Source organism: Myotis myotis, unplaced genomic scaffold (assembly GCF_014108235.1).
Source record: "Myotis myotis isolate mMyoMyo1 unplaced genomic scaffold, mMyoMyo1.p scaffold_m19_p_46, whole genome shotgun sequence".
Classification (NCBI taxonomy): domain Eukaryota; kingdom Metazoa; phylum Chordata; class Mammalia; order Chiroptera; family Vespertilionidae; genus Myotis; species Myotis myotis.
In genome coordinates, this window is record NW_023416353.1 from 1,333,022 (window position 1) to 1,359,927 (window position 26,906).

At 45.6% G+C, this 26,906-nt stretch overlaps 1 protein-coding gene across 1 annotated transcript in view; it reads right to left on the reverse strand.

Moving 5' to 3' along the window:
• Positions 1–1,302: 1,302 nt before the first annotated feature.
• Positions 1,303–26,906, reverse strand: part of FAM171A1 (family with sequence similarity 171 member A1) — a 64,308-nt gene continuing 38,704 nt past the window's right edge. Inside the window, exons 7-9 of the mRNA XM_036307307.1 lie at positions 7,628–7,744; positions 4,421–4,535; positions 1,303–3,833 (exon numbers count right to left, since the gene is read on the reverse strand). Coding sequence (XP_036163200.1) covers positions 2,132–3,833; positions 4,421–4,535; positions 7,628–7,744 — 1,934 coding nt within the window. The 3' untranslated portion in view covers positions 1,303–2,131. The remainder of the gene's footprint in view (positions 3,834–4,420; positions 4,536–7,627; positions 7,745–26,906) is intronic.

Here is a 26,906-nt window from a genome sequence, read left to right on the forward strand (position 1 = left end):
CATCAAGCAGTTGCCTCCAGCAAGCACCCCCAACCAGGGATCAAACCCAAAACCTGGGTAATACTCTGACTGGGAATCAAACTAGCAACCTTTTGGTGTACGATGCATGGGACAACACGCAATCACTGGACCACACTGGCCAGGGCACCCTAGGAATTCTTGGGAGAGGCCACTTACCTTTTCTCTGGAGGATAGTTGACAAAGGGCTTCTCCCTGGCGTCTCAGTGGGAGTCTGCAAGGACTCACCTGCCACCTATCGGTGAGGCTGTTCACTCCCAAAGTTCTGCTCACTTGTTACACCACAGACTTCCATTTCGCTGCCTTCACTGTGGGGAATCTCTCAACAGGCTTCCCTCTTAAAAGCAAAATACTAAACTTTACTCTTTAGAATTAAAATAATGAAAATCAGCCTGATTAGTTTTCTGCCTGCCTGAAATTCACCAATAAAGATTTTGTAAGGAAGCTGTTCCTATAAACACAGCTTATTTTACTTCCGCCAATCTCTTCTACGTTCCAGTGTTTCCATTAATGATTCCGAGGAACAATCTTACACATCTGGGATGGCTCTGGTCATTTTAATAAGGTCTTTTGGAAGCTGTTACAAAGTGAAGTGAATCAATATTCAACATAAAACCTCAGTTTCTTGGAAAGTGCAGATCTCTCTCCCTATATGAAACACCACACAATGTTACTTTGTGTTCTTGGATGAAACTAAACACAAAGGTGGATTTTAAGGACTTTAACTACAGTCTAAATTCATGGTGGTCTTTAAATATAAGTCCAACCAACTGGCATTTAGACTGCCAAGAAATGAACAGCAATTTCTTCATAACAACTTGGAGACAAATCATGGCTCAGAATGAATGAAAATGACTATAAGAGAGGTTTTTTTTTTTTTTTCCCTTCAAAGTTTATTTTGAATTTTCATTTTTGGATAACCAAGCAGCTCTTTAAGGAGAATGCACAGAAGAGTCATTCTGGCACTTTTGGATAGAACATAAGATTTTTTTTTTTAATAGTCACATTCAGATCACTTGCTCAGTCCATACTGATGTTGGGAGAGCAAGATCAGCCCAAAGAATTCCAGCGCTAATACGTAACCATATATACAAACAGCCAATAAAACCATAATGGTGGCCAGTGGCCAAAGGGATGGAGTGGCGGCTGGGGGTGGGGGGGAGTCTTTAGGGTGTCCTCTAGTTTATCTTAGCTAAACAGAATCCACATCACACAGGAGAACTGGAGAGTACACTGCGCGGAAATCAGAATTCTGTGCACAAACGGGCACTTGGCAGCATGCAGTTCAAAGAAAAGGGGCATCGTTTAATAACTTTATAAAATCCAGGCAGTTCCATTACAGGAGTTAAGAAAAACAAAGAGGGTAAGTGAGGGACTGTCTGTTGTTACTGTAAAAAAGGCACTTGGAGTTAATGGGACCAGAATTGAAGGATTCTCAGCTGATAAAAAATTTCAGTACGGTTTCATTAAAAGGCTTGGATGTTAAGGGATGACAGGAGTTCCTGAATGGAGACATGGAAATAAACCACCAAGAACCAGAACAGATCAAAATGAAGAAATAAAATCTTGACAACCAAACTGGGCTTATAAAAAAAGCAAACCCGAAACAAAACCTATGCAAAGCAAAAACCTAGGCAAAGTAAGAGCATGAAGCAGCAATGCATAGCTTTCCTCCGAGGTCATGAATTCCTCGAGACACTAAGTGCCAAGCTAATTTCTCAATCATAACTTCACAGGAGCATTATCGTGATAAAACTGACTCAGGCGATGCAAAAAAGAGCTTCATCTGTTCCCGGAATCTGAGGGAGAACTGAGGTTATCGTCAGAACCAGCAACATCACTGTGGTTTCTCAGCGTCCCTGGGGGACACGGCAAGCATGTGGAAGGACACTCAGACGCGACGTTCGGCCACCTCCCTGGCGGTGAGGCATCCCTTGCCGCCCTCCTTTCTTCTGAGCCATCACTGTAATTCCTTTCGAACATTTACACAACCGGAAATGGAAATGTCCACAGGCCATGGTTGCTGTCGTTCAACATCTTCCACAAACGTGTAAGCGCTTCCATCAGTAAGAATTTTTGGCAATTCTGTTAGGTTGGGTGACTCTGCAGTCGCTCATTTAATGTTAAACGCCATCAGGGGTCTCTCTTCCCGCTTCTGCCAAGGGCTCTTCTTGTCCTCTCCTTGGTCATCCTCGTCGTCTTCTTCGTCGTCCTCGTGAGCAGACCCTCTCTGATCGGGGCTGGCCAGGGGCTCGGGGGGGACGTCCGCAGTCCGTTTGGTCGTCTCCTCCTGCAGGCTGGGCAGCTGGCCGCCGCTTCTCCGGCTGGAGCCGTCCAGCAAGCACCGCAGGGCACTGTCGTCGGGGGTGCAGACGGTGGTGCCACACTCGCTGCCGCTTTGGTCCATGTCATCCAGGTACACGAGCTGCGTGTAGGCGGTGCTGTCCGCCGCCCTTGGCTCCTTCTGAGGGTGCTCCTGGACAGGAGGGTGGTTCTGCGGCAGAGACAATGGGTCTCCTCTTCCCTTCCGGGCAGATTTTGGCTCATTCATATCCACGCCCGAGTCCAGACTGGCATCGTTACTTCCGTTCCTCCCTGCTCTTTGGAGATCGATGTAAGAGTGTCTAACGTGTGCATTGGACCTGCCATCCAGGGAGACGAACCAGGCCCGGGGGTGCGGGAGCGGCTTCCCGCCGCCAAGTTCCATCAGAGCCTTTTCGGTCAGGAGCTGGACCTCGCTGTTCATCTGGGCCAAGGCCGCGTCGTTCAGGGATGCTGGGATGGACAGAGACTCCGACATGGACGCGTTCTGCGGGCTCCACTCCCGGCTGCCTGCGTCCTGCAAGTGCTGCTGGGAGATGGCCTGGCACGACAAGGGCTGGGCCTGGATCTGAGAGGAGGGGTGCGGGAAGATCCCCGCATGGGGGCTGGAGAGCTCGGCCTGCAGTCTTTCGATCTCAAGCTGCTGGTCCGCTGGAACGACCAGCGGCTGGCCCACATAGGAGTGGTCCCCGGGCAGTTTCATATAGTGAGCGGGGATGACCAAGGCAGGCAGCACTTTCCTGTAAACGCTGTCATTGACCTGGTCCACGGAGCTGCAGCAGATCAACTGGCCGGGCCGCGAGAAAGACGTGGGTCTTTCCAGGTGGTCTACGGATCGTGACATCATACATTCAGTTGGTCTGCGGTCAAGCAGCTGCTCTTTTTCGGGAGAGGAAGGCGCGGGGTACATGTGTTCCTGAATGGTAAGCTTACTTCCCGTGGAAATATGGTTGATGGAGGCCTGACTGTCTCGGTCTTGCTTCTCAAATAAAGGCTGTGACAGCATGGCATTGTAACTCCTCCTGTAGTCACTGCGGCCAGGGGACTCATAGCCTTCTCTCTCCACAGACTTCCTGGACTTTAAGGGGAAAATCTCCACGGACTTATGGTAGTCCTTTCCCAACGTCCCGCTCGGTGTTAGGTTATCAAAGGAGATTTGGCTTTTATCCTCTTCCTTATGAGACAGGAGTTCCTCCCGAGAGCTGAATTCTTGGGAGGTGCTGTAGGACAGCTTCAGCATGGGGGTGTGCAGGTCCACGTCTCCGCTGGAAGACATCATTTCTAAACGGACCCCACTCATCAGCTCCTTGGTGCCCGGGGCATCCGGGCGGCTGTGGCTGGTGACAGAGAGTGGGCCTGGGAATTCCGACTCCCGGCGGGCGAACAGCAGGTTGATGTGAGACATGGAGGTGGACTGATCTCTTTTGGAATTCTCCAGGGCCGCAGGGAGCTGCAGTTTCCTATGGTGCTGACGAGGTTTCAAGCACTTCCGCCTGTGATCAAGAGACAACAATCCGAACCCAAAGATTAAAGATTCTTGCCATGGTTGCGTTTCAAGTAAAATCCTAACTCGCAATTTCCACAGAAAGAAACAAGCCAGAAGCCTGCTCACCCCACACACACCCTCAGCCTTATTTTGAGCAGCATAATCCACGCATTTCACCTGCAGGCTTTCATTAGTACATCGAGTCATTCATTCAAAAGCCGTTACCCCAAGAATCGACAGTCAGCATTGTCGCAAACAGAACAGAAGAGGCATCGCAATAAAAATAGTTCTGCTTTGTCCTTGAGAATATCACCCCTTAATCAGGTTTAGGTATATTCTAAGCCAATCATAGGACAACTGTCAAACTGTTTTCTATAACTGCCCTTTTAAGCAATGTTATATATTATACAAAGTGTGCCTCTTATGTCCTTCATTCGTTTGCAAGTCAGATGACAAATATTCAATGTGTAGGTATTTTTCCTACCTATAAAAAAAGAGACCTCGATTCAGAAGAAGAAAAAAGACCTCCATATCAGTGCTTGCACAAGCCATTCCAAATGAAAAAAAGATATTGCCAAAATGGTAAAACATTACCTGCAATAATATAAAAGGAGACACAGCAAAACCAAAAGTATGAAAGCCATTCCTCCTAAAATGGCCAAAAGAAACACCGTGTGATACGTGGTAATGTCCTGTGTGACAACGGGACCTAGAAGGTCAGAAAAGGACACTTTAGATTTGTGGAAACCTTTAAATACACAGAGGAATAAAGAACACAAATGTCATGTGTTTTTTGATTTTGTTAATCCTCACCCGAGGATATTTTTCCAATGATTTTTAGAGAGAGTGGAAGGAAGGGGGAGAAACAGAAAGAGAGAAACATCGATGTGAGAGAGACACATTGATTGGTTGCCTTCTGCACACACCCCAAATGGGGTCGGGGGTCGAGTCTACACCCAGGTACATGCCCTTGACTGGAATCGAACCTGGGACCCTTCAATCTGAGGGCTGATGCTCTATCAACTGAGCCAAACCAGCTAGAACAAAGGTCATGTTTTTGTTACTCTTACTGGCAGGGCAGATGCAAACATCCTTCAGCTGGTACCATGATGTCATCAATGAGGAGGGATGACCAGCCAGCCCCATTGCTGAAGCAGCTGTGGCCAGCGGCTCTGAATATGCAAATACTACATGCAGTGCGTCAGGGTCCCTCCTTAGCTGAGAGCCACATGCGTTCAGCATTCTAAACACATGATTTTTAATAAAAGCAAATGGATGCATGATAATACAATGAGTGGGACTCTTACGCTCAGAGAGATGTCCTGAATATCAGGAGAATTTATACCGCAGGAGAAAAAAAATCACAAGATTTTATTCTCACTTTCACTGGCCAGTCATTGTGACTGTGTGAAGAGCCCTTTGCCTAAATAAATTAGTTGAGATGTATGAAGGAAATGTACTATGACTTAAAAAACATTCATATAGGGGGTGGGGAGGGCAATGGGGGGGATAAGGAAACATAGGTAATACTTTAATCAATAAAAAAAGAAAAAACTCCCATCCATATAGGGTGTCAAGTGTTTCTAAAATGCCTTCTATTCTTTAAAAATTAAACGTTCCTCTACAATAACTTTTGAAAATGATTTAACCTGACGTGGCCACAGTCCTCTCCAGAACTCATAGACCAGGTCATCAGAGGTAAACAGACTTTCGTTTACATTGTAAAGAATCTCAGGAAGTACTTTAACTTAGACTCTTCATGCTCAGCATCTATAAGAATGTATCTTAACGTCACTGACAACAGGTGGTCAGCAACAACAAAAACCTCCCCAAATTACGATCTTTATCCAGGTATCCTGGCAGTGCACCTAAGGTGGGAAGGAAGAAATGTGGTTTTATATTGTTTCACCCATTTACTTATTGACTTTTTATATTCTAAGAGGTAGATTTATTAAAAAACCTTTTGAAGAAGACAAATCTCTTAAGAGCTTGATAAGCCCAAGGAGTTTTAGTAGCTTTTGAAAATAGTGACATTACTTACATTCAAAAGACAACATTATTCACTTCAATGGGGGTGGAGTTAATATTTACAAAACTTGGAAAAATATCTGACAACCATATCCTGCCTTAATCATTCAGAGAAACAATTCTGTTTTACACAAAGCCTCCTCGGGGACCACGGGCACAGGCAGTGCCTTGGCAGGCGTCACCAAAATGTTGGGTGTACATAAAAGTCATTTCCAAGTAACCGAAGTTCAATTCCTCTAAGTACTTAAAATGTTATTATTTTAACTTCTGCCAATGTAAACTTTTATAAAATTCACAAGCATACTTCATTTCCTTCTTAACCAGTGAACTAAAGAGGAAAACCCTAATTATTTTCTTGTTGGTTTTGGGCTCAGGAAGACACAGCATCGCAGTAATTTGTTTTAATAACAGCGATGGCTGTGAGGTTACCAACACATGTTTCTACATTAAATGCCATCAGGCACTGTGCTATGTATGCTCTTTATAGCTGTTTTTCCTCTTCCTTTACTGCTGGGAAGCTTCAGAGGACCTACACCCAGCAGTTCTTTCTCCCCTCTTTACAGAAGTATCTATTAATCTGTTCATGATGGGAAAACTGATAGCCAAGGGTGTTTGAAACAGGTCTAAAATGAAAGTCAACTTTAACACCTGGGATTTGTGGCCTCTGCATTGGTACTTAAGGAATTTCTTTCCTTACTCTTCATCATCTCCTAGATATTTCAGATTTGGAGGCTGGTTCACGCTTATATTGCTACAAGAGCAGTATCATAAAGGGAAACACATACTCTGCAAACACAGATGTGAAGCGTGCACATATTCTGAGGATGGAAATAAAAAGCAAACGGTGACAGACTTTTTAATACCCATCTTGGGATGGCCCCAATAAATTAGTTACTTTGGGAGTCTCAGTGTCCCTTCCAGTGATAATTACACTGCCGAAACGCTGTGGACTCCCATTTTGGAACTGCCTTCATGGCTAATTTACAAGAGACACTCTGCAATCATAGCGCCTTCTGACCTAGGCTGTCACCTACTGTGCTCACCAGATGGGGACGCGCACGGCTTTCAGCTGTACCTCTGAGCACCAAGATCTGCCGCTAGAAAGCGTCTCACTAATGGAGGCAGTCCACGCAACACATTCAAAAGGCGCTTTGTGCATCATTGGAAATAATTCTCCTAAGGTGACTATTTTGAAAAACAAGTCTGGAATACTCACTGGGATAAATTGGGGCACATAGGTTAAAAAAATAAACTTTTAGTCACACTTTAAAAAAATGTAAGTTCACTCACATTTCCTAAATGGAAATGAATATTCTTCTGGGTACAAAGCCACTGGGTGGCTTTGAAAATCTTTTGGAAATACCATATTGAGCTTTCTTCCCCAAGACGTCACTCATGATAACTTTCTGTGAGTCCCTCTGTTGAATGCCTTTCCCTACATGTTCTCGCACACCGGCCACAGCTGTTTCAAGAATTAGGGAGGAGGTCTGAGCTGCCGCTGAGGACTTTAGATTAAGAATTTCCTATGGCAGCTGTCTAAGAGAAACAGAGACACGAGACAAGATGATTTTCCATGCATGATTCTTATCCTAGACGGGAGCGTTCCAACCAGAACTCCCCATCCCATGAAGTACCTTCATTTCATCATTTGATTTTTCAGACTCTCAACCATTTTAAAGATGTGATGTCCCTGTTGAAGTTATTTTCAAAGTGTACTCAACCTGACCCCTCAGGGCATCATTCCCCATGCCTGCGGTGCTGCCTTCGAGTTACCTGGGTTCGGGGGAGACATGGCTGCCACCCAGTACCCCAGCTGAGGGGCAATGTACGTCCACGTCAGCTGGCTGCCTTCCTGGTGCACGAGGCCGAGGCCACTCTTCAGCCACGTTCCTGTGGGTGCAGAAAACAACTTCAGCTCTAGGCACGCTAGACTCCTATTCAAGGCTCCGGCATACAGTACAAGTCACCTTACATGTCACGTTTATAACCATTAGGGAGCCAAAAGGGCAGCTAGGGGCTGCACACAGCGTTCCTGGAGATGCTTTTCAACTTGCTTCACTTTAGTGTTTCTTTGCCTTCCTTATTAAATTCCCTCCAGCCACTTCACCAAACAGCCCTGCTTCCAAACACAGATGATTTTAGCAGAAGCCGTTGGAGTTTAGAAGGAGAATGAAAGCAGCGCGACGGGGTTGGCACGAGTGGGAAGCGGGGGAAATCCAGTGAGGCTACACTCTATCCTCAAACAAGTGAGTGAATTTCCTACCTGGAGTCACAGGCTGGCTCCATCAGAATTATCCTGGGAAGTTTTTTGTTTTGCTTTTTAATATATAGATTCCCTGGTCCCATCTTTGCAAATACTGCCCCAGAAAGCCCGACGTGGGTATTTCTAAAAAGTTCCAGTTGGCCCTGATGCCGGGAAACACGGGGTAAGTCCAGGTCTGTGTTCTGTCTTTCAGCTGTTACTCTGACCAGTATTTAACATTAACGAGCTCCTACTATGTACTGGCTGGTCATAGCAGATGTGCTCTATATACAGTCATCCCTCAGTATACGCAGGGGATTGGTTCTAGGACCCCCACAGGTACCAAAATCCGAGGATGCACAAGTCTCTTATGTAAAATGTCATAGAACAATGCATATGGTTGGCCCTCCGCATCTGCAGACTCCCAACCGTGAAATGAAAATACATTTACTGTTTTCGATCTGTGGCTGGTTGAATCCACAGACACAAAACCCATGGAGACGAAGAGCTGACAGTAGATTATCTATAATTCTCACAACAACCCTACAAAGTTGGACTTATTTTCCTTTTTGAATGAGGACCCTGAAGACAGGTGAGCTACGTAAGGCTTCGAGGACTCCCTGGGTGGGGAGCAGAGCAGGGGCACCTAGGTCAGTCTGTCCATCCAAGGCCAGTGCTCTTTCTCCCGCTCTCCTGTGCTGCCATCTCCCGTAAACCTTCCCAGAATTTGATGACTTTTTCAGTTTGTAGGGTTTCTAGCAGCAGACTCACTGCCCAAGGTCATCTGGCTGTCACCTGTCTCACCTGCAGAGAGCCTTACTTTGAGGACCATGATGGAAGCTGGCAGCAGGGGCAAGGGAGTGTGCTGGCCAGGCCCCCACGGGCATGCGAACACTCACCCCACCCATTAGCAAAGACGACGTCACTTACGCAGGGCTTCTGCTTTGCTTCAGTGCCCAGTGCTCCTGCCCAGCTCAGCTCACTCCTGCCATCAGCCACCACCTCAAATGGCCACGTGCATAGCCCTGTCCACTCCAGAACTACACGCACCAACTGTGCACCAAATATTCTACCCTCTGGGCTCCAAATCCTTGCCTTGTCTATGTACATATATCACTGAGGTGGCAATCGGGGATGTTTTCTTCCCCTTGAAGAAAGACACAATAGTTGGGGCTGCTTCTAGGGCTTATCAGTTGCCATAGCAACATTCAAATGCAGCAGGCGGAAAGGTGCCTTGGTAATGCCTCCCAGCTAGCACACCTCCTCTGCTGACTGCAGATGAACAAAGAAGGCTGGAGAGGCCAGGCGTCAAGCATCAGCAAGCGCCTACAGCCTGCACCATATGACCCGCCCATGCAACAGGCTGAATCATGGCTCCAGACATTTTCAATTCAAGTTATAGAAAATACAAGCTGGGAGGTTTCTAAAATGAGTATGAGGACGAGGATGCCTAATTCCAATGCTTTCGCTAAACAACATCAACCAAGAGATGATTACGCCACACACAGCATCACTTACTTCTCAGGGCTACAACGGAAACAGAGAGAACATTTGACACAGGAAGCAAAAGGGTTTCTATGTTTGGTACAAACGTTTCCCTGAAGGTAGGTAAGAGATTGCTTGCAACTGCTTCCAGTTTTCTCCCTGCCCTCCAGGGCCCCATACTGTTTAGCTCATGACACATACCACACCCCTCTCCCACACGCTCTCCCACAATAGCAAGCCTGCCAGGATCTCAGCATCAGCCAGGAAGTGGCTGCACATTCTTTGGTTTACAGTTTTCCTCAGATTAGAGTCTTGAGTCACTGCTTTTCGAACGGAGCGGATGCTGGGATAGGCTAAAGGGCCCAGAGGGAAAGAGCTGGAAGATCAGAGTCCTAACTCCTGTTTGCTCAAGGGCAAACCATCTAACTGGAACGCTACATTCCCTCTGCCTTCTAAACACAATGCAGAAAGTGGAAACACTTAAAAACACCTCCCAGTTACACTGGGGGCAAGCCAAGCGGGTGGACGCCCACACTCTACCCAGCTAACAGGTCCCCACATGCAGCCTGGAGGGCCTCTGTCCAGTGGTGGTGGTGGTGATGCTGGTGGGAGCCAGAAAGGCCAGTGACTGAGGACACACAGCTGGTTTGGGAGCGCAGGGAGGGAAGAATGCCACCTGGTGTGGACAGGGAAGGCTTCTAGTTGAAGTTTGCTGAAGGTGCAGGACTGTCAGTTGGGGGATGAGGAAGGTGTGGAGCAGAGAGAAAGAGGAGGGTGTTGCATGCAATAGGGGTTGCAAGATGGAGGCGAAGGGTGGGTGGGTGGGAGGAAGCTGTCGGGCAGGGGCTGGAAAGGAGGTTAGTGCCTGCCTGCCAGTGGCTGGGCAGGGTTTCCAATGACATCAGCAACAGGAGGCCACTGGGACCTGTAAGTGGAGGCCCAGCTGGTCACAGCTTTTCTCCCCTCCCCTAAATCCCCTTAGTTCTTCCAGGTCCCTCCTCATCATGCCAAGTCTGCGACTTGGCAAACAACCGTTGCTTCAACCTCACAGTCTCTCTCCCAAAAATCTGCCTATCTTTCAAGACTCAAGTCATGCCATGAGTTTTCCCGAGTTCCTCCAGCACTCAAGAACTCCCGCATCTGGGCACTCCCAGGGCACGTGTCCCAGCACCACTGATTTTCCAGAAACATGTCACCTGCTGTCCACTCTGCAGGAGTGGGCGGGCCTTCTCCTCAGCACACAGACATGCCCCTGGTGTAGGAGCTTAACAGTGAGTGAAAGCCAGCCCTGCAAGCTCAAAGTAACACCAGGCGACCTTCTGAGAAAAGCTGGGGGTGGCCAGCAGGAAAGATTTCCTGATGAAACTGAGGTTCAGATGGAGACTCCGCCCTTTCCAATGAAAGGGAACAGAGTCAGCTGAGAAGAAGGCATTGCTCTGGACCCACGTTTTCTGTAAAATGTACCCATATCCAGGAAATAGAGGGTAACGCTGTCTTGGGACTCAACGATCATGCTTTACTGGCAAAAGCCATTTCCAAGCGTTCTGTTTGTAGGAAGAGATAAGCTACAGGGAAATGAGTGAATGAATTGCGTACCCGAAACACGTTTTTGCTGACGCTGCAGGAAGAGGGCGCTTTCTCCGCATCAGAGGAGCTCCCTGTTCTCAGGCTGGGGACTCCTGCCAGAACCTTCCCTGCTGCTGCGGACAGCAGGGCACAGGCCTCTGCACAGCCTGTTTGGTTCAATGACGTTATGTGACTGCTGGACCTTTGGCCAGGGTCCTAAGTGGGGACCCTCTCATCCCCGTGGGGGCCCCAGGCACAGTTCAGAGCAGGAGAGGGACCAAGGAAAGCTCCAGCAGCAGGGCCTTTGCTGTTCTGTTTGCCCGCCCCGTCGGCTGGATGGGGCAGCCACGGATGCTCCTTGGTCAGGACAACTGCCCAAGGGCTGTCCTGAGCGAGTGTCTCCTCTGCGGTCCAGACACAGCAGCCCAGCAGCTGCTTCCTCCGTTCCCTTCGCTCCTGTGCTTCTCCTTCCCCCTGTCCGAGCTAGTCCCTCACAGCTCCTTCCCACCACTGCTTTCTGGGGGCTCGCTACTGGCTCACTCAGGGTCCCCTTCCTGGGCACAAGCTGAGTGTCCAGGCGGGTCACCTGGTGAAGACATGCAGGCGGGACCCTGTGCCTCCTCATGCTCTGACCCACAGGCTCGGCCTGGCTGCCACCTGCTTCATGCACAGCTGCTTCTGCAGAGCGGGGTGGCCGACTGTTAAGTGGGTTGGGAGCAGGCTGGTGGCCACAAGTGCCTCTCTGCTCTGTGCAAGGCTGTTGGCATGTCTGTTACTGGGACTGCATGTGTGAAGGTTATATAGCAATCTCTTGGCATCATCAAGGAATGAAACTCTGCAATACTGAAAGTTCTAGAATGGTGGCTTTCAAGTAGTTTAAAAAGCATCTGAACTTTCTAATGCTGCTGCATTTTAGTGTGTTCTTAAGCAGAATTCTGCCCCCCTCCCAAATATATTTTTATTGATTTCAGAGAGGAAGAGGGAGAGAGATGGAAACATCAATGATGAGAATCATTGATTGGCTGCCTCCTGCACGCCCCCTATTGGGGATCGAGCCTGCAACCCAGGCATGTGCCCTTGACCGGCATGGAACTGGGGACCCTTCAGTCTGCAGACCGACGCTCTATCCACTGAGCCAAACTGGCTAGGGCTCCAGAAATTTATATAAAACAGACCAAAGATAAGCTTCTCTGCATGAAGGTGAAGACATCTCCTGAGCATGGTTTGAGAGTTATTCTTCTGTACAGTTTGGGTCTTATTTGCCAAAATTTGAAAAAGCAGTTTTATATAATTCTAGAAAGCATCATTCACTCCTCCTGCCTTACAGGATAGAATATAATTTTGATTTTTCATGATAACTCAGGGTCATGATTATGATGAAATACAATGCTAGGCCCTAAAATATTGCTGTCCTCAGGTCCCTACTGAGGAACATAGACTTGTTTGCTCCTACACCTAATACCCCCGTCCATTCCCATGTTTGTTTCCCTTCTCTCCTTCCTTTCCTCCCTCCCTCCCTCCCTCCCTCCCTCCCTCCCTCCCTCCCTCCCTCCCTCCCTCCCTCCCTCCCTCCCTCCCTCCCTCCTTCCTTCTTCCCTTTCTTCTTCTCTCCCCGCTCTGTGCTGTCATCAGTGTGTCTATTATCAGCTCTGCTCCCTCACCACCCACAACCTGGAGTCCCACCCAGCGCAGTCTGCTACTGGGAACTAGCAGTAAACCCCTCATTAAACCACCTCTAGAAGAATGTCCGCAGGCAGTGTGTGGGGAGGACTGGGGAACAAAACCAGATATGGAAAAGTGGTATTCTGAATCCAAGTTTGGTGTTTTTCCTCAACACCACACTCGCTGATCAGTGCTGTACAAATTATCATTCTCTAGAGTGAAACCTAACACAACGGAAAGATTTAGAGATATTTTCAAGAATAAATACTTGGTTGAAAAACTGTCCGCATCTTTTGAAATTGAGTTAGGTATGTATTTGGCAAAGATCACTGTGTGTAAAACACCACGAGTTCTTAACTTGGAAGCTACATTGAACTACAATGATTACTGCACACAGTAATTGACAGGCAGAAAAAATACAGCTTATGCTGGTCTATAAGACCTGAGGGGCCACCTCCAGCGGTGCTGCTATCTTGCTTGGTTCCCAAGCAGTAATGAAATCAGCTTTTATTTGCAAAACATAAAGAAAAGTGAATTCAAAATGGCCATCAAAAGGGAAAAGAACTCTAAAATATGAAAAAGGGTCCAAAATGCAATGTCTAATTTGAATACCACCGATAGGGCTTAGATCTCCTGACTTCCCTTGCCTGGAAGCCCTGCTAGCATAAAGCCAGGCTACCTCATCTCACCACTTGGTAACAAGCAGAGATACCTGATATTAGGTGCACGACTAACTTTGAAAAGGAAACTGTAAGTGCAGATCCACACTTTACCAGGTCACAAATGGAAGTCGGCACCTTGCACAATAGCCAATGCACAGGGACCAAGTTACTACTTACATTGAGACTTGTTACCGTGTCAGACCTCAGAACACTTGGAAGGTAAAAAAAATAGTCCAGCGCAAAACTAGCCACATGGCTGATGTCCCCAACATAAGATAATCCTGCATGTGAATTCCAGCTTTGCCATCTTCTGGCTGTGTGAACGGAGGAGTTGCCCAGGATGGCACAGCGGAGGAACTGAAGGTCCTGGGTGATGCCATGAGGGAAGGGAGCAGTCCTGGCACCTTTGGCTTCACATCTCTTTTGCCAGGCAGAAAATGAACATGCTCATGGTCTAAGCGTTGCAGCTGGGTGTTCTACTTCCTGCAGCTAACATACTCCAACTGATATGCTTTTCTTGAAAGAGGCTGCAGTGAGTTCTACTAGATCTGTAAGCTGGGACACATGGAGAAATTCCACACCCACTCAGAAAACCCATCTCAAAGAAGTTACATGGATCAAAAGGTGAATATTCACACTGTGAAATATAGCCATTTTTTACTCTTTCATGTAAATATCACTGCGAACTATTTGGCAACATTTATGGAGAGAGGTGAGACATACATGCGTGACACAGCATGAACTCGGACAGTAGAACCTATGGCTGTCTTGCTTCTCAGCTGCTGATGATAGCCAGTAACCCTTGGGCTGTGGTGACTACTGCTGAGTAATCAGCATGAGATGGGCATTAGCTGGTTTGAGGAACACTCTTAAGAGGTATGCACCTCTCAGATCCATATTATTGTTATTATTGTTATTATTATTATTATTATTATTACTAGAGGCCCGGTGCATGAATTCGTGCACAGGTGGGAGCCGATCGGGTGGGGCCAGCCAGGGGAAGGGGCCTTGGGCAGTTGGCTGGGCGGCCCGCCCCTATTTGGGGTGCGGGGGCCGATCAAGGGTGGGGCCAGCCAGGGTGAGGGGCCTCGGGCGGTTGAACTTCTGGCTGAACTCCTAGTTGAGGGGTAATTTGCATATTAGCCTTTTATTATATAGGATTATTATTATTGCTAATTTTAGTCACAGGGTTGCTCCAGATCCCAGAATATGCAGAATTCCTCTAGAAACCAGATGCCTTACTTTTCTGGCTTTCATCTGTATTATCTTAAGCTATAACCTCTATCATATTTTTCTACCAGATGTACATATAGAATATCAAGGTCTAAGTCTATTTTATGTTGCCTTAACAAAATTGGGACAAGATTGCTCACTAAAATCAGAATATAAGAATCCATCCCCTTCATCAGCGTAGCAGAAATGGTGTCACTTTCTACTTTTATGATATTGTGGAGTAGCCTTCTTTTTTCCCAAATTAAAGTATGTTTTTGAGTGGCTATATTTCCTTCTTTAGAATTATTTTCCCATGAAATTTGTAAGAAAGAAACATTCCCTGTTAATTACATAGGAAAGCATTTACCTGGTGGTCAATTATCTAATCTTTCCTGTTGAAAGCAATCAAACTGAAGAGTAAAAGTTATATACGGATAGCTGGATTCTTATAGTTTCGGGCAAGTACATTTTGGGACTGGTTTAAACAAGAAAACATTAAGGGCAACTTGCTATAACCAACATCCTTCTGTTCAAAGCATAAAAATCACAGATATGTTGAATTCTTAGACATTAAAACAAGAAAGGAATCTGTATTCAGCTACAACATGTTCCCTACTATTTTTAGGATAATTTTGGAAAACAGATTCTTACAAAATAAATGTAATCTAAGTAACTGATTCTTCCCTTTGCCCGCCCCTTAAGCGTTAGCTGAGTTATCAGAAGACTTACTGAAACAAGTTTTAGGAGAGAGCAGTAATGGGAAACCATAAAGATTCTGGCAGAGTTATAGAAAGCTTGTGCCTTAAATAGGTAGCCAGAAGTAGTAGAATACATAATAGCATTAATAAAATTTAATGAGAGAATTTTGAATTTACAGTAGGTATATATAAATATTCAAGAAGGTAGTTCATCAGACTATAGGCTAATAGGCCCATATGGAGAGACATATTGTTCATTACCCAGTAAATCCAATATTCATCTTGTAATTAAACCTCAGAAAGGATCAGATGGGTTAGCAGAATAGCATTCTAGGAGGCACAGCCACTGATCACCAGCATTTAAAAACTTGCTCAAAATGAGGGAGAGTGTGCCCTAGCCAGTTGCTCGGTGGTTAGAGCGTTGGCCCCCGGACCAAGGGTTGAAGGTTCAATTCCATGTCAAGGGCAGGTATCTTAGCTGCAGGCTTGATCCCTGCCCCCATCAGGTGTGTGCAGAGGCAGCCAATTCATGTGTCTTTCTCACATCGATGATTCTCTCTCTGCCCCCGCTTCTACTCTCTCTAAAAAAATCAATTGAAAAAATATCTTCAGGTGAGGATTGAGAAAGGAAACAGGAATAGCACAAAAGAGAAATTTACAGGCATCTGAACAAATGTGATAAGATGCTCTAAACCAGTGCTTTGGTTACAATGGCAATCTGGTTAAAATGCAGATTGTCACTCTGGCCGGTGTGGCTCAGATGGTTGGAGTGCTGTCCAGTACACCAAATGGTTTGGGGTTTGATTGCGGGTTCAGGGCACATACCTAGGTTGCCATTCAATCCCTGGTCAGGGTGCATATGGGAGGCAACCAATTGATGTTTCTCTCTCCTTCCCTCCATCCCCCCCCCCACACTTTCTCTCTAAAAAAACAAAAACAACCAACAACAGTAAAAAAACAACACCAAAACTAAAAAGAGAAAGCGTTCAGGGGGTCTGGAGTAGAGCAGGAGGTCCTGCAGTTCTAAGAGACTCCCCATCGGCAGACCACACCTTGAGCAGCAAAGCTTTCATTTATTTGCACTTTTGTGGGTGTGGTGATTCTTCCAGAAAACCCTAAGGCTAGTGTATCACCTGGGCAACCAGTGCTTGAAGCAACTTCAGAAATATTTCTAATATATTTAAGAAATAATCTAGTCACTTGTAAGACAACAGGCCAGGAGTTGGCAAACCAGATATAGCAGGTCCTCGAATAATGTCATTTTGCTCTAACATTGATGATGAGATAGATGCATTGGGAACTTAACTCTTGTTCGTGTCAACAAGCTGATGGTACAATTGGTTGTTATATGTCCTTTCATCCTTTTGCTTAAAGTTGCAGTTTCCAAGAACCTACCAAGGACGAGGACGATGTTAAGTAAGGACTTACTGCACCTTCAGATGCTGTTGTGCCCTAAGGGGCAGGGCTGCTTAGTGAGCTGGCTGTGTGGTGTGTGGCCAGGCTGGTTCTAACCTTAACAACTTTGTGTTGACAGGTTTTTTTTTGTTTGTTTTGCCCAGAACATTCTGCCCCCAAGACATTTCTGTGTTAGGCTCCTACTTTGGGCCCTCAGGGACCTCAGCTCCAACGTCACCTCTCCCAAGGCTCTGCCCACCCAGGCGTTCCCCCTGACATCACTCTGCTTCACTGCCTCACAGCACTCATGCATCTAAAGTAAACTGCTCCCCTGTCTCCATTTAGAACAAAAGCTTCATAATTACAGGGACCTTCCCTGACTCGTTTTGCCATTGCTTTATCCCAAGAGCCTAGAAGAGAGACATGTCTGACACAGGATATTCAGTAAATATTTGCTGAATTGCTCGATTTTATTAAAAAAGAGAAGTCAAGAATAGAAGTCCATGGCAAATCTTTCAACTTTTAAATGTTGGCAGGAAATTAAAATACAACAAACAAAAATGCCCCCAAATCAACCATGTGGGCCAAATGGAACACATCTGGGAATGGGCTGTTGTTTAGTGCTCCCAGATTTAGTCCATTATTCTAGTAAGTCACCTTAAGTCTTGGCACAGAGGTAAGAATGCACAAAAGCCTAACCTACTAGAGAAGGAAGGGGAGTTGAATTCTGAAGGAAAAACCTGGTTTGAGCCTCCCCTTCTCCTCTCCCTACGTTCCAATCCGTGTGTGCAAACAAACACCTCACTGGGCTGAGCTTCAGCTTCTTTCTCATTCATAAAGACTGTGTCCCCTGCTTCCCGGGCTGTGTTGCAAACAGTGATGAAAACTGTTGTTTGATGGTAACACCTGTTTTGCTAATGGATAAGCTCAGCTGCAAATGAGACAATAAAAAAAAAAAAATGCTTTCCCCCCTCCCCTCCAATGATCCCATCCACAACCCCTTCAATTCAGACACACTTCAAACTGCACAATTGAAATGGCTGGGTCACCACATACTACATATCCATGTGATATATTACAGAGCAAGCAAGGATGCTTGTGTGGAGATCTAGCATGAAGTCTCTATGCAGGCTGGGTGTGTAATGTGCATGCTCTGTGCATACGTGTGCATGTGTGTGATCCATGGGGAGGGGTGATTCAAGGGAGGAGGCAAAAAGCAGCAAGATATGAAGAACTTAAACATGCCTGGCAATGTGCTGAGTGCAGTCTTACATGTCTTTGAAAGGTAGGTATTCTATGTCTTGTGTCTGAGGCTAGAAACATGAGGGGCAGAGAAGTCACTGATTTGCCCAAGGACAGGCCCTCCCCTAATATTGGCAGAACTCAAGGCAAGAGTACACACAAAGGTCCACATACAATATATAAATATTTAAGTTATAAAGCAAGGGATCACATTGCTAAGTAAATGTGTCGCCTCCTCCCACCATAAACTTACAGTAACCTAAAGGCCAGGGTCCAGTGTAGAATTCTGAGATTCCTTGAGTGCATGCGAAAGGGGAGTTAACTTGTGACCTACCCCTTCTCATGCGTCCGAACTAACTTCCCAGCCAGCAGCCACCCCTTCCCAATGTCTCTGGCCTGGGGAGTACACACAGCATGTGTATATGAGCAGACAAGCCCGCCCCTGGGAGATGGACCTGGGAGAGCCTGTAAGCTGGGAATTCTGGTGTCCTGGGTACCAGGAGGGTACTCTAGAAAGGGAAGCTCAGCTTCCAGGCAGCCACATCTCTTCGGCTCAGTGGACATTTTATCCTATGGGGAAAGGGTGCAGCTAGATGAGGACCAGCATGAGGCCCTCTAAAGTGGGGGACTTAGATGGGCGTCTCCTTGTTCTGTCCAGATAGCAGAGCTGCTAAGAGGTAAAATTTTATTCCAAAATACTTCTCTAAAAGGTTTTACCAGTGATGTATATTTTTGCAAGATTAAATCTTAAGTGTTGATGAAACTTGACCTAAAGGAGGTACCTGGCCAGGACTATCTTTCATACCAATGATTTCTAGATCTGATTAACATACAAGACTAGTTTTAAAAGAAAAAAATATTGCCATACAATGTGTTGACCTTGTTTAAAAAACCATAACGTGCCAGGGCTGGCATGGGTCAGTGGTTGAGCACTGACCTATGAACCAGGAGGTCACAGTTCAATCTCCAGTCAGTGGCATGCAAGAGGCAGCCCATCAATGATTCTCATCATTGATGCTTCTATCACTCTCTCCCTCTCTTCCTTCCTCTCTGAAATCAATAAAAAAATTTTTAAAAAATCATAATGTGTTAAATATGTCCTAATATAAAAGAGCTTATAGCTCATACAAAAGAATAAAACCAAAACAAATTTGTAAAAAAATAGAAACAGGCTGCAAAGTTGCAAAATAAAATTCCAATTAGAAACATCCATATACTGTAGTACCTGATGACATGTTACTGAAGGGAACTTGTCGCCTGCAACATAAACATGGACATGGATGGCCAGGTGAGGTTTCTTTTGAGCTTGGTGTACCCATGATTCCATTTTCCTACCACTGTTCTATAGGTGAACTTACCGTGACATTTTCCTCTTTTAACATACTTTGATTTTGTTTTTTGTTAATACGGTGGGGCTCTCTGTCCTTCATGTATGACTTATCACTGTTAAGTTCTCATTAGTCCTATTCCATCAAATCATCTATTCATAAGTGCAAATAAGGCAATACAAATATCTGATGGTTTCAAATTCTGTATTGAGAGGGTGGAGGGAACGGGAAGGGAGCAAAGTGGTCAAAAGAAACAAACTTCCAGTTATAAGGTAAGTAAGTACTAGGATTGGTGTACAGCACGATGGCTCTAGTTAACACTGCTGCACGGTGTATGAACGTTGTTAAGACAGAAGGTCCTTTGCCAAAGAACACATATGCATAGCCCACAGACACAGACAACAGTGTGGTGATGTCCAGAGGGAAGGGGGGGACAATGGGGTATCTGTAATAGTGTCAACAATAAAAATAAAGAAGGAAAGAAAGAGAAGGTCCTAAGTGCTTTTCTCACAAGAAAAAATTTTCTTCTTCTTTTGTATCTATATGAGATGATGGATATTAACTAAAGCCACTGTGTGAATCATTTCACAATACATGTAAGTCCAATCATTATGCTGTACACCTCGAACTTACACAGTGCTATATGTCAAGTAGGGCTTCAAAATAAAAAGGGCCCTGAACCACAACTATAATATAGCAAATGTGAAGGTTTATTCTCTAAAAATTCTCATGTGGTGGTGGTGGGGTGCGGCTATAAACACAAAACGCTTGACAATTCTTAGGAATGGACTGACATTACAAGATTATTTTTTGAGTTGCTAAGCAACATCGGAAAACAAATGTCCATGTTCTGAGATCACTCGGCATTCATCCTCCCCACGGGCAGCACGTGTGTTCCCCGCCTCCCTCCACTCTTCTTGGACAACAGGGGCGGAACATCACAACTGTGATGCTAATGGTCCGTTGTTGTGGCAAAAAGATACAATCTGTGTCTCAAAAATAAATCACGATTTGTGGCCACCTGACAGGCAAGATCTCAGGCAAGCTGATGTTTTCACTGGATTGCCATCATTTACACCCAAATTAAGTCCTATGCCCTCTGTGTTCTTTTCTGTTATATCACTTCAATCAGTTTTCTTTGCATGTCAATTACCTTTTCCCCTCCTACATATCTATTAGGAGACTGATTCACTTTTATGAGCAATTTTCACATCTGGGGAAAAGTAGAGACTTTTCATGCGAGTGATTTCTTTGTTTCTAAGACAGAGCCTTCACTGCAAGAAGACCTAATTCAGACCATCCTTCTTAAGGCTGCATTGACATTACACTTAGGCAAGTCTGCTTCCTTCTTTGTTAAAACCCTTACCTGTCAAGTCTCTTCTTTTTGAAAAAATTAAAGATGATGCATCTGGTTCTAAAATTAATATCAAACATGTAAATACATGCTTAATATTACAGAAATGAACTCCTTTTGTTCTAACTTTTGCCCACCCAATATAACATAGTTCATCCTTGTAACTCAATCACAGCACCTCAGTATTGCAGGATGTCTGTCCCCTTCCATCTGGACACGTGGCTCATGATATATAGAGAAAAAGATAAGCCAGCAATAATTTTCTTAAAGTTAAAAACATAATTTAGTGCTTTAAGAACTTGAGCCCCTTCCTCCCTCCAAAAAACAATAAAGTGGAACAAAATCTTAGATCTATAGTTGAACTCAAGCTCCACCTCCAAGGGCAGGCGGGCCAATACTTACCTAAAAGGACTAGTTCAATGAGCCCAGCATCAGCAGTAATATCCACCATCTGAAGCAGAGACAAATCCACGACAGGCCAATTATGAGTGGGTATCCCTAGCGCCTGATACATATGCGCCATATGTGATAAGACGCTGGTTCAGTAACCACCATTTCTATAGCAACCCACACACACTCTGCAGGCTGTGTTTCAGGAAGGCAGTTAAAACTGGATTCTACAATGCAACTTCACTTAGAACACGCTTTGATTTCTGTCATCTCATTAGGATTAGAGTATTCAAATACGTTAGCATTAAATGGCAGAAACTTGTCACATAAATAATCGTAATTCTTGATTTCTCTGCCACTCAATGTCTGCTGGTCACTTTAAATGCGAACCACTGACCTGATTTGCTTGTACATAGGGACCATTCCCCAGGGCAACAAGTCAGATCACAGTCTGACAACTCGGGCAGCCATCTGCTGTCCCAGTTGCAGGCGAGAGAGTAAATGCTTAGGAAAGCAAGCTGAAATATCAGCTCTTACTGCCCAGAAAGCCTCAGCGAAGATGCGTTCACCATGACCAACAGAACTTCATTTGGGCCAATCTGGTCCCCTGCACAGTATTGATTAGAAGGTGTGTAGGTCCCGGCCCCTCAGACACATCTTGACAACATGGACACAGGCACTGGCATTGTACCACTTTCCAAAGGAGAGAGTACCAGTAGAAGATGATAAATTAAAGACACCAGCTAATTCCTCAAAGGAAAAGACTTAGACTCTTGCACTATAAATCAAGGGACATTTTAACACGATGGTTTCAGTACTGCTTGTAAATGCAGCAAAAATTTCAATTCTAGTTTAAGCAAGTTGCACTTAAAAAAATCATTTTTCCTAGCGGCACACATAACAATTAGCTAACTCATATTGTTGTAATATATTAGATAGAACCCAGCTTTATGTTGTAAGAGTGTTAATCTATTAGGTCTCCCTCCAATAAACATGGGGGTTGAAATATGGAGATGCTAAATTTTATAATGGGAAATTCTCTGCTTATTGCAAAAGAAAAACTTACAAGACAACTGTAGCCATTAAAAAAAAAAAGACAACCACATCAACGGTAATGTCAAATACTGACTCTATTCTAAAGGGCGTCTGGAAGGGAGCACCCCTAGGTTTCTCTCCTAAGAGTAAATGTTCAGTCCTGGCTGGTGTTTCTCAGTGGTTAGAGCGTCGCCTCGAGCACCAAATAAAGGGTCTCAGGTTGGATTCCCAGTCAAGGGCATGTGCCTGGGTTCCAGGTTTGATCCCTGGCCCGGGTCAGGGCTCGTGGGGGAGGCAGCCAATCAATGTGTGTTTTTCACATTGATGGTCTCTCTCTCTCTCTCTCTCTCTCTCTCTCTCTCTCTCTCTCTCTCTCTCTCTCTCTCTCCCCCTCCCTCCCTTCCACTCTTTCTAAAAAGCAATGGAAAAAATATCAAGTGAGGATTAAAAAAAAAAAAAGGAGTAAATGTTCATTTATTTAGCAATCATGAATTGAAGTATTTGAGTTAGTGTTTAAATGTGAATTTATTTTTCAAAAGGAAGTCCCAGGGAACTAGAAAATAATTTCATCTTTCTTTATAGGGTTTGAAATCTTGCCCTATAAAGAAGGTGTTATCACCCTGAGTATCATTAATCACTCTCAGCAAAATGTCGGAGGGTTACCTGGATAACAAAGTAGGAACGATGACTGAATCAGGGACCCAGTTTAGCCCTAGAGAGTGTAGAGTATATCTGCATTCTTATACTAGAATGGTAAGAGCTTCTTTGTTGAATGCATTTTAGATCAGGGATCACAAAATTTTCTGTAATAGGCCAGAGAGTAAATATTTTCAATTTGTGGGAATATACAGTCTGTCACAACCACTCAACTCCATGGATGTAGTGAGAAAGCACTCATATAGCCCAAATGCAAACGAATGGGCATGGTTGTGTTCCAATGTCTTATTCTGCTCAGGCTGCTATAAAAAAGTACCATTGACTGGCTTATAAACAACAGAAATTCATTTCTCACACTTCTGGAAGCCCAAGGTCAAGGTGCCATCAGATTTCGTGTCTGGCGAGGACCTACTTCTTGGTTCATGGATGATAGATAGAAACCTTCTCCCTGCATCCTCATGGTGAAAGGGGCCAGAAATCTCTCTGGGGACCCTTTTATGAGGGCACTAATCCCATTCATGGGAGCAGTAACCTTACGACTTCATCACCCCCCAAAGGTTTCACATTGGGAGTAAGGTTTCAACATATGAATTTTGTGGGGGGTGGGGTGGGGGGATACAGAATTCAGTCCATAGCACCCAATACAACTTTATTTAGGTAAGCTTACATTTGAATTTTATATAATTCCCATGTGTCATGAGATACTATTTTCCTTTGGATTCTTTCTTATACCATTTAAAAATGTAAAAACCACTCTTAGCTCGTGGGTCAAGTTTGCTGATACTTATCTAGGTGAAAAAATTTTAATGGATTCACAGATTGCTATATCTGGCTGGTAAGCACTTTGGAATTGTAATGACTTACATTTACCTCGAAAGTAAATAATTTAAAGTCTTAAATTGGTTTGAAGTGATTAGCATACTTGAATTAATAAGTAGCAGTTAATCATTAAATAGTGTTATATGCAGAAGATGTATTCCTATTTTTTTTCCTGATCTAATAATATCGCCTTGGAACTTTTTATTTAATTGAAATAATTTAATTCATATTTAAATAATATTATTGATGAAATGTAATAATAGTAAAAAAAGCCTTATGAAATATGTAGGCTTCTATTGAATTTAGTAAGTTAATCAACATATGGTTTCTTTGAAATGTCCTTCCAATCTTACAGTTTTCAGAAAACACATTTTAATGCATTTGATTATTTTTGAATGACTGTCCAAACGTTGGCTTTTTCTTTGCATACAATCTGTTATAGACAGAAATTTGGCAGTTAAAATTTTTGAAGTAGATGCTAAGTCAAAGAGACCATTTAAATGGAAACAGATCAACTACACAATGAAGATTCCCAATGAAAAAAGGCTCAGTGCCATGAGGATTACTTCCAGAGAGGAAATACTAAATCGGGTCACTTCAGAGGCTTCACTGATTTTTACTTTGTGTTAGTTTTCTATTGTTGCTGTAATAATTACCACAAATTAAGTCTCTTATAGGTCCAGAGGTCAGAAGTCCAGCTCCTTCCAGAGGCTGTGAAAGGAGAACCTGGTTCCTTGCCTTTTTCAGTGTCTCGTGGCTGCCTATACCCTGAAATTGTGGCCACTTTTCCATTTTCAAAGTGCACCACTCCAGTTTCTGTATCACTGCCATTTCACTGTCACATCACAATGTCATCTCCCGATTCTGACCCCCGCCCCCCGCATCCATCCGAAGGACCACTGTGATCACAGCGGGCCCAATTGCATAATCCAGGAGAATGTCCTCATCCTAAGCCTGCTCACTTAATCACACCTGTACAGTCCCTTTTCCATGTTATGTTCACAGGGTCCCAAGCATGATGACGCAGAGATATCTGAGAGGCCATTATTCAGCCTGCCACACATATAACATTTTTTAAAAATAAATTTTCATTATTTGTGAGCTGTATATAAAACTAATGAGAGCAAGGATGTTGCTTCTATAGACCTGTGCCATATTGTTATGACATGTATGTGTATAAATCCCTAGAAAAAACTTCATTGTATAGTTGATCCTGAAACAATGCAGGGGTAAGGGACCCTGATCCCCTGTACAGTCAAAAATGCTTGTATAACTTTTAAAAATATGCTTTATTGATTTTTTTAAAGAGAGAGGAAGGGGAAGGAGAAAGAGAGAGAAACATCGATGTGAGAGAGACATCCATAGGCTGCCTCCCATATGCATCTTGACTGGGAACTGAAACCGCAACCTGGTCATGTGCTCTGACCGGGAATCAAACCAGCAGCCTTTCGGTGCACGGGATGCTCAACCAACTGAGCCACACCAACCAGGGTACTTGTATAACTTTTGTCTCTCCTGCAACTTAGTTGTCCTTTGGATCTGCAGGGGGATTGGTTCCAGGACACCCCCATGGTTACAAAAGTTCTCAGACACTCAAGCCCCTTATATAAAACTAGAGGCCCGGTGCAAAAAAATTTGTGCACTCGGGAGGGAGGTGGGGGGGGGGTCCCTCAGCCCGGCCTGTGCCCTCTTGCAGTCTGGGACCCCTCAGGGGATGACCACCTGCTGGCTTAGGCCCGCTCCCCGGGGGACTGGGCCTAAGATGGCAATCAGACATCCCTCTGGCAGCCCAGCAGCCCTCGGGGGATGTCCACTTGCCAGCGGGGAGCAGGCCTAAACTGCAGTCAGACATCCTTAGCGCTGCTGAGGAGGCAGGAGAAGCTCCCACCACCACCACTGTACTGGCAGCCATCAGCCTGGCTTGTGGCTGAGCAGAGCTCCTCCCATGTGAGAGCGCCCTGACCACCAGAGGGCAGCTCCTGCATTGAGCGTCTGCCCCCTGGTGGTCAGTGTGTGTCATAGTGACCAGTCATTCCCAGTCCTTCTGCTGTTAGGGTCAGTTTGCATATTACCCTTTTACTATATAGGATAAAGGCCTGGTGCACGGGTGTGGGCTGGCTGGTTTGCCCTGAAGGGTGTCCCGGATCAGGGTGGGGGTCCCGCATGGGTGCCTGTCCAGCCTGGATGAGGGGATGATGGCTGTTTGCAGCTGGTCACACACCATTCAGGGTGGGGCTCCCCACTGGGGTGCCTGGCCAGTCTGGGTGAGGGGCTGAGGGCCGTTTACAGGCTGGTGGGCGACTGAAGCTCCCAATCTCTCCTTTTTTTCTTTTTTAATTCTGGGACTTATTTACCTTTTATGGCTGTCACTGGAACTGAGAGCCGGCTTTAGCTCCAATGCTCGGCTCCAGCTCTGAGACCTTGGCTGCTGAAAGCAGGTATCTGGGTTTGTTTAGCTTCTATAATTGAAACACTGTTGCAACCCCAGCTCTGAGGCCTGGCTGGCTGAAAGCAGGTTTCTGGGGTTTGTTTAGCTTCTATAATTGCAACATAGTTGCTTAGAGTGCAGCTCAGAGGCCGGCAGCGGCAGGCGGGGAACCTTGGCTTCCTCCATCACTGGATCAACCAAGCCTCCTGTTCGCTTCAGCTGCCTGGCTGCCGGCCTCCATCTTGGTTGGCAGTTAATTTGCATATCACCCTGATTAGCCAATGGGAAGCGTGTCAGAGGTACGGTTAATTACCATGTTTGTCTATTATTAGATAGGACTAGTGGCCCGGTGCATGCACGAAATTCGTGCATTGGGGTGGGAGGGTGGGGGTGTTCCCTCAGCCCAGTCTGAACCCTCTCCAATCGGACATCCCTCTCACAATCTGGGACCGCTGGCTCCTAACCACTCACCTGCTTGCCTGCCTGACTGCCTCTAACTGCCTCTATGCCTGCCTGCCTGATTGCCCCTAGCTGCTTCTGCCTGCCTGCCTGATTGTCCCTAACTGCCCTCCCTGCCAGCCTGAACTCGCCCCCAAACTGTCCTCCCCTGCCAGCCCGATCTTGCCCCCAACTGCCCTCCCCTGCCTTCCTGGTCACCCCGAACTGCCTTCCCCGGCAAGCCTGGTCCCCTGCAACTGCCCTCCCCTGCTGGCCTTCTCTCGCCCCCAACTGCCCACCCCTGCCGGCCTGATCGCCCCTAACTGCCTCTGCCTGCCTGATCGCCCCTAACCTCTCTGCCTGCCTGCCTGATTGCCCCTAACCTCTCTACCTGCCTGCTTGATCGCCCCTAACCTCTCTGCCTGCCTGTCTGATCGCC